The 12,437-nt window shown below is 41.0% G+C and overlaps 1 protein-coding gene across 5 annotated transcripts in view; it reads left to right on the forward strand.

Moving 5' to 3' along the window:
* Positions 1-10,480: 10,480 nt before the first annotated feature.
* adamts9 (ADAM metallopeptidase with thrombospondin type 1 motif, 9) overlaps positions 10,481-12,437 on the forward strand; it is a 50,310-nt gene continuing 48,353 nt past the window's right edge. For all 5 annotated transcript variants that reach the window (XR_009769280.1, XM_061686983.1, XM_061686985.1 and 2 more), the window contains exons 1-2: positions 10,481-10,872; positions 11,039-11,418. Coding sequence is in view for 4 of the 5 variants with exons in the window: in XM_061686983.1 (XP_061542967.1) it covers positions 10,770-10,872; positions 11,039-11,418 (483 nt within the window). In the remaining variant the exon portion in view is untranslated. The remainder of the gene's footprint in view (positions 10,873-11,038; positions 11,419-12,437) is intronic.

Genomic DNA, 12,437 nt, shown 5'->3' on the forward strand with positions numbered 1-12,437 from the left:
TTAACGAGGTACCACACATTGATTTGATGACTTTTCGTGCTCGTTTGGCCTCGTTGGTTTGAAACTGTGACTCCACTGTTTCCATAAAACAAACACACAAAAAAGCAGCTTCCTTGCTTGTCAAGCTTTTTGTCTGTTTGTTTCTTTCTTTCTTTGAGTTATTTTTGATAAATGCCACAGTCTTGTCTTAGTAGCTATTCACCTCAATGAAACAGATACATCTCACTTATTAAAAATGTCTGCAATATTTCATTTTACCTCCTTCAGACCATTCAGCCATCACAATGAGTTACATAAATCTTTTGACATCATCAACCGAGCTTATACTCAACACAACTCAGGTTAGATTTTCTCAAAACATTACAGGTGTTCCAGCTAATTCACGTCCTAGATGTGACTCAAATGAGAGGCAGACAAATATCCAGATAATTCATATAGTATGATGTCATCAATGGGGAGTCAACACGTAAGAGGATTGAAATTGATCCTGAGGATAAACCAAGAGCGTGGTGATGTGATATCGTGATATCAAGAACAAAACAACTTTGCAGTTCGTCGATGCAGGCTGCTGGGAAGACTCGGCAACTTGGTCGTGTTTCTGATATTTACGCAGACTGATTTATTTCGGTGGTGGTGGTGACCTTGAGACAATATATTGAAAACAATTGAACAACCTTACTTTATTCAAAACAGGTATTTTTGTGACCACACTATCCTTTCTACTTTGTCCAGTTTCCTTTAAAAACCCGTTTACATATGACTGAGGGATGACTATTTTGTAAGTACTCTATGTAATCTAAATAAAACTTTGCGATCTGATATGCTTCTAAAGCCCTCAATTCTCAAACAGAAGAAGACACACAAGTGTAGTTCAAATTGACAAGAACTGGGTATTTAATAACAGTAATATCAAACCTTTGTTCTTAATCCATTGCATTTGGCATTTTTATTGGGGGGGTCAAATCTGTTTTTCTGTCTGGTTCGTTATATTATAAAGAACTATCTGGGGACAAACCTTTGGGTAATTATTTAAGCAATGAATGGTTGAGCTTGAGGGCAGACCAGTGGCTGTCCCTCAGGAAGAATGTTCACATTGGGATCTGGGATCAAATCTTGGCTCCCACCTAGGAGACGTACTGTATGCATGTTATCCCTGTGAGTTATCTTTGTGCTATTCCTCAAACAGTCAAAAAAAAGTACTGTATGTTAGGTTAACTGAGGACTCTAAATTGCTCCATCATTGTGATGTATAACAGAACTACAGTATAGACAATTAGGAAGCAACCTGAAACTTGCACTGTTGCAGAACACAAATAGAAAGGTTGGCTGTGTTGTTTGTATAATGTGTCCACAAAGTCATTCACCACAATAAAAATGAAAAGAAGAAGACTTTGCAACGGTGCCACAATGCAGTTACCAGATAAAATAAAATGTTGCCTATATTTTCTGGCAGTCTGGATGTCCTGTGCAACCTCTCTCGAGTCGGGTTTAGGGGGGAGGAGACTGATGATTGTCAATGGAGATTTGATGCATGGTGTGCTGTGTTGGTCATCTTGTGTATACCACACACTATAAGAAGAGTAAGAACACACTTATACACACTGATATTTTCCTTGTCATTTAGCACTGAGAGTGTGAACATTTGCTTCACTTTGAGGAAAGCCTGCAATGATTCAAGTTTTCACACAAACAACCTTTGTGCTTGTAAAAAAAATTAATTAAACTAGTATGAAAGGCTACACGAGGCAATTGTAAGACTCTGAATAATTATTAGGGTTGTTTTTTTGTGGGGGATTTCCCCCCAAAAGCATTTGCTGGGCCTCATCGTGTGTTGTTAACTATTAAAACTAGGTTCTTGCCCACCATGTCCAATGTTTTCTGAGTGGAATCAAACAAAGCCTTTTCAACAAGAAAAAATTATTTCATTATAATGTTTCTGAAAATGAAATAAATATGCTGCATGAGCATTGAGCATTGTAACCCTTGATCTGATTTACATTATCTGGCAACTTGAGACATACTTAATTCAGAATCAGAATCATCTTTATTTGCCAAGTATGTCCAAAAAGCACACAAGGAATTTGTCTCCGGTAGTTGGAGCCACTCTAGTACGACAACAGACAGTCACTTGACAGAGACATAAAGACATTGACAAAAAACAGTCACTGAGCAATAAAGGGTTGCTAGTTATCTGGTAATGCCGGTACATATTTTTTTTTTTTTTTTTTTTGACAATTGTACAAAAAGATGTAGTCCTCTAGCACTTAGAGCAGTTCGAATGCCAAATATTGCAATAGTCCGGTGCAATGACCATTGTGCAAAGGGCGCCGAGACTTTAATACAGCACGATTCCATCTTGAGTGTGATTCATGTGTGTAAACATATTTTGGCTTTCTGTAGCCTGCGCTGTCAGTGACAAAAAGGACGTGGTGCCATTCACCCTGCTATGTTAAAACCGTAATGAGATGATTTATTCTCAAAATCACATTTGGTGCTAAATAATTGATAATCTTTGATGTTTTATGAAAGATTACACGGTGACAGATAATGAGCTCCTGGTCTTCTGTTTGAGCCTTTCACAATCATTTCAGTGATGGAAACATTTCATGTGACACAGGATGCAATGTTTAAATGTGACAATAATTATCTTCTTGCATGGTTCACACTTTGCAGCAGGTAGTTTTCTCCTGGTGGGGTCATGCATACCTGTCCAAAACTGTTGTACCACACAGACCTGTGCATAGTCATGTCTTATAGGAAGTGGGCATCAGCAATGAATTGTATGTACAAAGAAATAGCAGATAAGGATAATGAGGCTGCTTTTGGTGCACTTTGCCTTTTTCTTTTTTTTAAACAAAGGAAATCCCTATAACTGCTCTGTGTTTATTATTATTATAGTGCACTTGTCCTACCTTAAAGAAGTAGGAACTTTATTCCAAGCCATAACCACTCCTGAAGTAGAGCCAACTTTATTACTCTTGTTCTGCAGGTTTGTAAATGCTATTGTATTTTACTGTACACAACCGGCGAAGGAAAAAATAAATCTGTGCACTTTATCTCTCTGCCTTTACAGGTCTAAAGTCTCTTTCTGTAGATAGTATTAATACAATATGTATGGAAATCTCTCATATAACATGCTTTTCTTCATTTATTTTAATTTACTTGCTCTTATTTTGAAATTTACAGCCCTACTTTTATTTTGTCGAGAAAACACACAGTTGTGCTCATAATTTTGATTGAATTTGTAAGATGGGTACAATTCTGAAAAGAAAACATGAAGGGCCAGGCGAAACACATTTAAATGTATTTTAATGGGATTGAAATTAAACGGTCAAGCATTTCAGAAAAGCATTATCATTAAACAAAACATAACCATAAATAAATTAATGATGGTTGTTGTTCAGTCATCAGTCATATTAAAAAATATATATATTTCACACATTCTGCTAGGGTATGTAAATTTATGAGCAATAACTGTACATATATGCAGTCATACATACCCTTGTCATTTTGGAAAGGAAGTGTAGGCTACACCTTTTTTATAACCACTAGGTGACAGTGGCATTTTGGAAGTGTACAGCTTTTTCATAACCACTAGATGGCAGCATACATTTATAAAATGTGAAAGCTTTTTTCCATTTGCCCCTATACCTATGTATAATGCGCACTATTGATTTTTTTAAAAAAAATTTGGGGGGGAAATGCGCTTTATACACGAGAAATTACGGTAAGTACATCCATCCATTTTCTGTACCGCTTCTTCTCACTGGGGTCCCGGGCGTGCTGGAGTCTTTCCCAGCTATCTTCGGGAAGAGGCGGGGTAAACCCTGAACTGGTCGCCAGCCAATCGCAGTGTTTGTAGTTTTGAAATCAGAAATCAATAACTTATTTGGTTTATTGTTCAATTTATTTTGTTAAATTTATTTTTAAAATGGGTTTGGTAACAAGAAAATGCAATATCTCAACATTAGTAAAAGTGTACTACATAAAATGATGTGACAGTCCAGATCTGGCCCCTGTGCCATGAGTTTGAAACCTGTGAGACCTACAGTTATTGTGGCTCACCCCTGGAGTAAATAAAGAGTTCCCTCGCTCAACTTGCTAGAGGACTATTGCACACTGCTGTGTGCCTGTCAGCTGTAGTGAACTTGTTGGCTCCCGTTCGTCCGAGATGACCCATTTACACAGTGAGCCTTCCAGCAGGACTCGGGCCAGCATATTCCACTAGTTCTGACAGCCACTGAATGGAGCCCTTGACCCAGAATGCCAACAATGCAAAGATAAAGCAAGGGAAATCTTCATGATCTTCAAGTATAATGATGGATGGGTTGACAATGTAAAGATTAGCAAAGTAAGTATCAGTCAAATAGCAGTGTGGTCTGAAATAATCTGCACTCCAACATATCTTTGAACCAAACAGGCACTTACATCTTTAAGGTGCTCTATTCTCTGTAACCTAATCAGCTACCCACCACCTTGCACTCATCATCTATGTGTTATGAAGAAACCCATGTCCTTTTACAAGTGAAGGCAATGACTCACTGAGCCTTCTGCTGGTGTAAACAAAGGAGTTCCTGGAAGTACTGTAGGGCTGCTGGAACTCAGGGATGCAAAGAGCTTGGATGAGTGTCAAACATCATATCGAAGCCACGCCATGCTACACTGATGACTTCTTCTCTTGAACTGATGAATTTGATTTCCGTCACATCTATGTGCTGCTGATCCACAGAGACGAATAATCTGGAAAGCATTCCGACATGGGTAGGAGCTGCTGACAGCTGTTGTACCACTTGGGCAGTGTCCAGGACACTCTCTTATGGTCTGTGAGCTTTTCCAATACACTAATTGCTCTTCAGATGTTGAGCTCGCCAGGCCCATCCCTAAAGCACATTCACAGAACCACCATTCTCTCTGCTAAAGCTCCTTAGCGCCTGCGCAAGCTCATTAAAAAAGTGAGGACGTGTTGATGGTGGAACATGCCAGTACCCATCTGTATGTGTTTGTCTGCGGTTGTACACATATGCCTGTTTGTATACAGTATTACACAATAAAGAACATAGTTTGACAGTTTAAGCAGAATATATATATATTTTTTTTTGTTTGCTAAAAACCTTTTCACAATAGATTACTGAGAGTATTATCACGACTAATGAGCAGATTCTTTTTTCGGTTGCCACTTGGAATACCTGTACAGTATTTGCAATTTTGGAAATACCCATATCCACAGCAATTTTCGAGGCCAGTGGTTCTCCCACTTACAAAAGAATACATAGCTTTTCAAGTAGCACCATAATGAACAACATTAAAACATTGTAACGTAGTAGGCCCAAGTGTTCATAAAAATGTAAATAAATAAATACGAGGCAAACGTTTTAATCCTAAAAAGCATTCAGTAATATGTGATCGATTTTACCATAGTAATACTAATAGTTTGAACAGTAAAATTGCTCTCAAATAAAGGAACAGAAAAAAAACTACTTAAAATATTCACTTAATGTGTATGTATAAAAGTAAACTAAAAATATATAACCTACTTAAATAAATGCTACAAAACAAATGAAAATATATTATGTTAAGGCAGCACGGTGGAAGACTGGTTAGCACATCTACCTCACAGTTCTGAGCATCGGGGCTCAAATCCCGGCCCCGCCTGTGTGGAGTTTGCATGTTCACCCCGTGCCTGTGTGGGTTTTCACTGGGTACTCCGCTTTCCTCCCACATCCCAAGACATGCATGATAGGTTGATTGAAGACTCTAAATTGCCCCAAAGTGTGAATGTGAGTGCGATTGGCTAGCGACCAGTTCAGTGTGTACCCCGCCTCTCGCCCGAAGATAGCTGGGGTTAGGCTCCAGCGCGCCCGCGACCCTAGTGAGGATAAGCGGTACAGAAAATGGATGGATGTACTTATGTTAAATACAACTCAACAGTGCTTAAAAAAAAAAGCACTGTACTTGAAAGTAAAAAATGCATCGTAGATAAAAAGTAAATGTATGGCACTGGATTAAAAAAAAAATAACTGACTGCATGCATATCTACATAGCTATATGTTTGATTGGATCATATTTAAAATTTTGTAAATTTGATTCACATTTTTAATTCAGTGATTCTTTTGCATACCATGAGAGAACTGCCGTACTACCGGTGGTACTTTGAGAATCACTGTTCTAGTATTTCCAACTCGGTGCACACAGAGATTGGCTTGTCATGAGGACAAGTTCACTGGGCCAACAGGGTCAGCTTGGGTGTGGCTGAGAGAGAGTAAAAAGAGATTTTGAAAGCTCCACAATTGCAGTCCATCTCTTTGAAATCCCAGTCCGGGCTTGGCCACTTCATTCAAGCTTTGCGCTCCCTACGGGCCGATTATCTGATCTGGAGGGGAAGTGAAGTTTACACTGCTGATAACTGCCCTGAATGATTTAGCCTGCACACAAGTGAGAGGGGTGACTCTGATGACCTCGGTGACCATTGAGAACGCACGCACGGACACACACACACAACTGTAATGACTTCCCCATTGAGAAACATGGAAGGGAGCCAGCTGATTGGAGATGGTGACATTTAAAGTTAAAGTCCCTTCATTTTGATCCCCATATTGCTTCTGGAACAAATAACAATTCAAGAATAAATGTGAAATATTGACTCTTAGATTGAAATCAAGCATGCAGTTGAAACTATGGCTATGGTATAGCAAATTAAGGACAACCACTTGACATTATTTAGGGCCATATCCCCCAACAAACCAAAAAACGTTGTTGTACAAAACGTTGTTTTTTTGGTTTTTTTTTTTTTTTAATTATCCTGTGACCTCTGTGCTGTAAAAAAATGTTTTATGGTGAGTTCTGGGAAAAGGCATCAATTTAACCAAAAAAAAGCACATAATTAAAGGGGTTCAACCTCTTGCTGTTGATGGTAACATTTGAGCTTCTAGCCTGAAGAAAGGAGCCAGCCCCTGTACAAAAGTGACCAGAATGGGAAATTAGTAAAGCTGATTCGGAAGGCAATTTTGAGGACCTCAATTAAACCTTATCTTCAGTGATGGTGAATGTTAGAATTTCACTGAGCCCCAAGATTATTACTTTCTCTTCATTTATACCAGAAAAGGTGTTAAGCCTGGTACACATATAACGATTTTTAGCATCTTAACCAAATGTTTAAATGTGAGCGATCCCACACATGATGAGGAAAAAACTCAGCATGTTCTTCCTGATCCTAAAGCGTGTGGTGTACTCGAGATGACCACACACATAGTGAAATCTCCACCAACAATCGTGAGTCTCCTCCTCAAACCAGATGTGTGTTGTAGCACCAGGACTCAAACACTCAACACAACCAGTCGATCTTCTATTTGTGTTCAGCGAAAAAGCCAAGCTTCAGGTCGCTTCCTTATTGACTATCATTCTGCTTCACGTCCCATTCACAGAATCCATGTCTAGGCCAAACTCGTTGTTGACCACACACATAAGGATGTGCAATCGTAGATATTGAACAGGTTTGTAATTTAGCATCAGTCTATCAATCAATCCAACCTTTATTTATACAGCACATTTCATACTTAAAAGGCAACTTGAGGTGTTTCACAAAGCAGACAATAAAAGACGATGATTTGCCATGCTTTGGCATCTAGATATAGACAAATATTGAGGGAGGGGGGGCGTCGCCTACTTACTGATTTTCTTTTCGGCTCAGTTTACTGTACCCTGCTTTAGCTGGGGCAAAGCCTGAGTTGTTAATGGGACTTCTGAAGATTTAAGAATTTAAGGTTTTAAAAGTTGGTGTCGCATATAAGGAAACTATTTTCTCCATGACCATGATTCTTTGTGCCATGTAACGAGCTTTACAGGAAAGACAGAGAATATAGTGAAGAGTTTCTCCTTACTAATGCCCCAGTAGGCAAATGTTATCATCTGCAGGCACTTCGGTCCGAATGCACCAGCAAGTGCTAGTTATCCTTCCTAATTAATCATTGTGCATGCTGATACATGCAACACACGAGCATGTCACATAAGTCGGAAAACATTCAATGACACCTCCAACGATGTAACTCCAACTCCAATGATGACCTGAATGCTATTCTTGAATACTCTGGGTCCTCAGTTTATGACGGAGGTCCGTTCCGGCACAGACAACGCAACCCCATTTTTTAGTATAGTCATATTTAAGAAAATATTTGGATGAAAAACACTTCTAGGCCATGAATTTAGAACAACCCAATGAAAAACAGTAACTACAATGGTAACTACGAGTACCTTCGGCACTTTTCACAACCTCGAAATGTTGTATGTCAGTAACATTGTAACACTAGGACCCTCTGTACACTATTAGGCTGTTCACACTAGTAGTTTGCTCCGCCCACCTGGATTGAAGAAGTTTTCTACAAAGTAAAAGGCCTTTTTTTTTTTTTTTTTTTTGCTGGCAAAAACAAAACGGATTTTTAGTATTGGTTGCTAGTTTAAAAAAAAAAAAAAAAAAAAAAGCCAGCTCATGTCCTGAGGTCTCCCTTGAGGAAGACATCAAAGCTCAGAACGTCACGGGTCGCACGGCCTTTTCAACTCTGACATCCATCCCTGATTCATGGGCTATGATATACTACCTGTATACGATTCCTGAGGGATTTAGTCATTGTACCACTGCTATGACTTTGTTTTTTAGGTAGCCTTAAAAGTTGTTTTCACAGAAAACCGTAATCTTTTAATACGTGGTCTGTCACAGCCATTATTACTTCGTTCACCAAATAATTCCCACATTTATTCATTGCCGTGATGTGGTCTGAAAGTCTTTGTCTCGTCATCAATCTGTGAACAAATTCACCCATTTTTCTCAATATGGTTTCAGATCTTAATCTAGGGGAGTGTGGGTAAATAATAATGTCATATATTGCGGTCATATTATTGGACCAGTTGCCTGGTGTTGAGAGACCCTGGATTGAAGCATTTCTTTGTCATGGTATTTTTACATGCTGTCAGCATGATTTTTAGCAGGTACTTTATCTTTCCTTAGCATCCTGTACAGTAGGTTGTCCTGATAAATAACCCACGAACAGTCGCCCATGTAAAAAAGTTACGTTGTAACCCAAAATCTTCACAATGATCTTACTTTACATTCTGCCCCAAAGACTGATTTCTGATTTCATTAATTTAATGTTAGTGCTTGATAGAAATCTCACATGTGTAACTCCTCAATTAGCAACCTACAGTGGTACCTTGACTTACAAGTTTTTGGAAGTAGGAGCAGTCGCTTGGTCGATTCTTTGCTTTGTGTTGCGAGCTGAAATTGTTGTTCCCAACAAGTTTCAGATACTCCGTTTACTGAAAAGGACAAACAGTCAAACACACAAATATAAAATGAAAACACTCTCGAGGAGCATGAAGAGGATGCTAAAACTGGTGCATGGTAAATGATTGACTGGAGCTGAAGTCACTATAGGCTATGCCCTCTAAAGCCACACATCAGCTCACTAATACTACAGTGGGTGTGTGTCTTTATTAAAAACACAATTTAAAAAAAGAAAGGGTTTTTTTTGTTTTGGAAGGGATTCATGACATTTCTAATACATAGGAGATCATTTAATTGTGAACTTGGTCATTGAGTGAATTAAATTGGTAAATGAAGGTACCACTGTGCTATTATCAAAATAATACAGTTACTGTACCTTTATAGGGATGTGTGTGTGTGTGTGGGGGGGGGGGGGGGGGGGGGGTTGCTTGTCGGCATGGCGAGGTTGCATGAATGGTGCAGGGACCCCACCCTTTGATCCTCCAAATCACAAAGCACCTATAAAGGCATCCATTCCGGCTGTATTGTCCCATTGAGGAGGCTACAGCTCATGAAGCCTTGGCCATTATCCCCTCTCAATCCCTTTTCCAGATCCTATTTAATTCCCCAAATCAAGACTCTATATGGCTCTGCTGCTTGCCATATTGCATTTTCTCACTCGCATCAACTATGAAGTCTCCCGCGATGCTAAGATTAAGTCACCAGTTGCCCGAGGGCAGAGATTTTTCAATTTGGGCCCCCACTTTACTGTCATGGTCGCTGTTGTGCACCGCTGCAAGTTTCCAATCCTTTTAAAACCAGATTAAGCCCAAACTTTTGAAAGTAAATTATTACCCCATTATTTAAATTTCTTATGCGAATTCCTTCAGGCCCAGCGCAATCATAGGGACGGACCCCTGGCTGCAGGTGATTAAAAACACACACACACACTGCAGTACAGTACACTGGCACCTGAGAGCCAAAACGGACGCGGGACCACCACCCTTCGGTCCGGTTCACGATAGTGGCTTGTGCAAAAGTGTACCTTGCTGTCTGAGCCCGCCCCTCGCCGGGGGAGAGAGCTGGTGCGCACGCGCGCGCACACACGCACACACACACGCACGCAGGCACGCACGCGCGCGCGCGCACACACGCACACACACACACTGTAACGGAGCAGAGGTTTTTGGAGCAGCCCACCCCTCTGTGCAGTATGCCTGTCGGCCTGGGAACTTGCGGAGCTCTCACGTCCCAGCAGTGGTGTACCTCGGCGGCCAGGGAACATCTAGACGGGAGTCGAGGATAACACACTGAGTTGGATGTGGCGGCGGGGGGGGTGGGGGGGGGGACCACAGGCGAAAATGCCGGAGTGACCGAGGGAATAGATGCTTATTAGTATTTATTAGTATTTATTATTATTATTATTATTATTATTATTGTCATTGTCGGTGTTGTTATTATTAGGACGACAATTACCGGAGTACAAACTGCCGCTCTCCTCTGAACGTGGACAATCATGCGTGTACTCTTTTGGGGTTTGGGATTCCTACTATTCCCTCATTTGCTAACTGCCGACGCTTCCACGGGGACGGGGAGACTGCTGTTGAATCCAAGCACAGGTAAAGTATTTCTTACTAGGCCTACTTCGTGACAGTGTGAATGAATGAATGAATGAATGAATGAATGAGTGAAGGCAGCGCTTTCTCGCAGATTCCAATGCGGTCATCTTTTTTTTTTTGGGGGGGGGGGTTAACATTCCACACAATGTTGTGTTTGCATGTGCAGTAAAAGAGGAGATCGGCGCCTATGAGATTGTCAGGCCGGTGCGAGTGGACGGAGCCGGTGACAAGTTCCCAAGCAGCGTGCACTTCAAGAGGAAGCGGCGAAGTTTGGACGAGGATAGCGACAACGCTACGGCGCACTGGTCCTCTCCGAATATCCACTACAGGATTTCTGCTTTCGGACAGAACTATCACCTCAACCTCACTCTGGACTCGGGATTTATCGCGCCCCTCTACACTGTGACAATATTTGAGGTACCCAGAGGAGATAACGTAACAGAAGAGGAAGAGGAGGAGGACACAGAGTTAAGACACTGCTTCTATAAAGGACAAGTAAATGCGAAATCTGAGCACGCCGCAGTCATCAGTTTGTGCTCCGGGCTGGTGAGTTGTTTCGACACGTGACTACTTAACGCGAGCCTAACTTCTGTTTCTTATTTCTTTTCTCGACTTTGGGTGACGCCTTAAAAGCTGTCAACTCTTAACTTTCATAAGCCAGCTTGGCACTTCACGTGCGCCGACACGAACGATTTTCTGCGCTGATATAACAGCCCAATAACTGTCAAGTCAGGTTTTTAATGTCGAATGCAAAGTGCTCCTTCTGCCCTGCCTGTCGGGTTCTGTGGTCTCTCCCGGTAGTCGCTGACGTCACCACAGCGCAGCCCCACTCCGAGACTATTACGAGAGCAAATTTGGAGTACGGTCCTCTCAAAGTTGAATTGGTGCATCATGGCCAACAGAGGTCTGCCCCAAATGCCGACTAAAGAATGTCAAGCATTTGAGGAGATTGGGGTAGCAACATTTGCTGACAGTTTGTTATTCATTGCCAAAGCTCTGGGAGCACATTGTTTGAACACTGAAAACCACTCGTGCCCAAACGATTTATTGTACGACACTTGTCCGGTACGAGGGGCCGTTAGGGACATTATTCAGGATTAGCTCTCGCACTTACGATTCAAATGCTTTCACACGCACACAAACTACTGAAAGGCTCTCATAAGGACTACTAAAACACTCTCATATGCACGAGTCTTGCTCTCATTAGCACGACTCAAATGCTATCATTGATACTACTCAAATGCTCTTATTTACACTACTCAAATGCTCTCATTGACACTACTCAAATGCTCTCATTGCCACTACTCAAATGCTGTCATTTACACTACTCAAATGCTCTCATACACACGAGTCTTGCTCTCATTAACACTACTCAAATGCTCTCATACCCACGCGTCTTGCTCTCATCAACACTCAGCCCAGAAACTCTTGACTGCGAGGCAAAGCACCACTCAGCTTTCTCCCACATTCAAAAACATGTAGCAGTGTGAACGGTTGTTTATCTATCTATTCTGTGCCTTTTGATTGACTGGTCATGTCCAAGTCTCAAGTGTATCCCACTTCTC

Source organism: Phycodurus eques, chromosome 10 (genome assembly GCF_024500275.1).
Source record: "Phycodurus eques isolate BA_2022a chromosome 10, UOR_Pequ_1.1, whole genome shotgun sequence".
Lineage (NCBI taxonomy): Eukaryota > Metazoa > Chordata > Actinopteri > Syngnathiformes > Syngnathidae > Phycodurus > Phycodurus eques.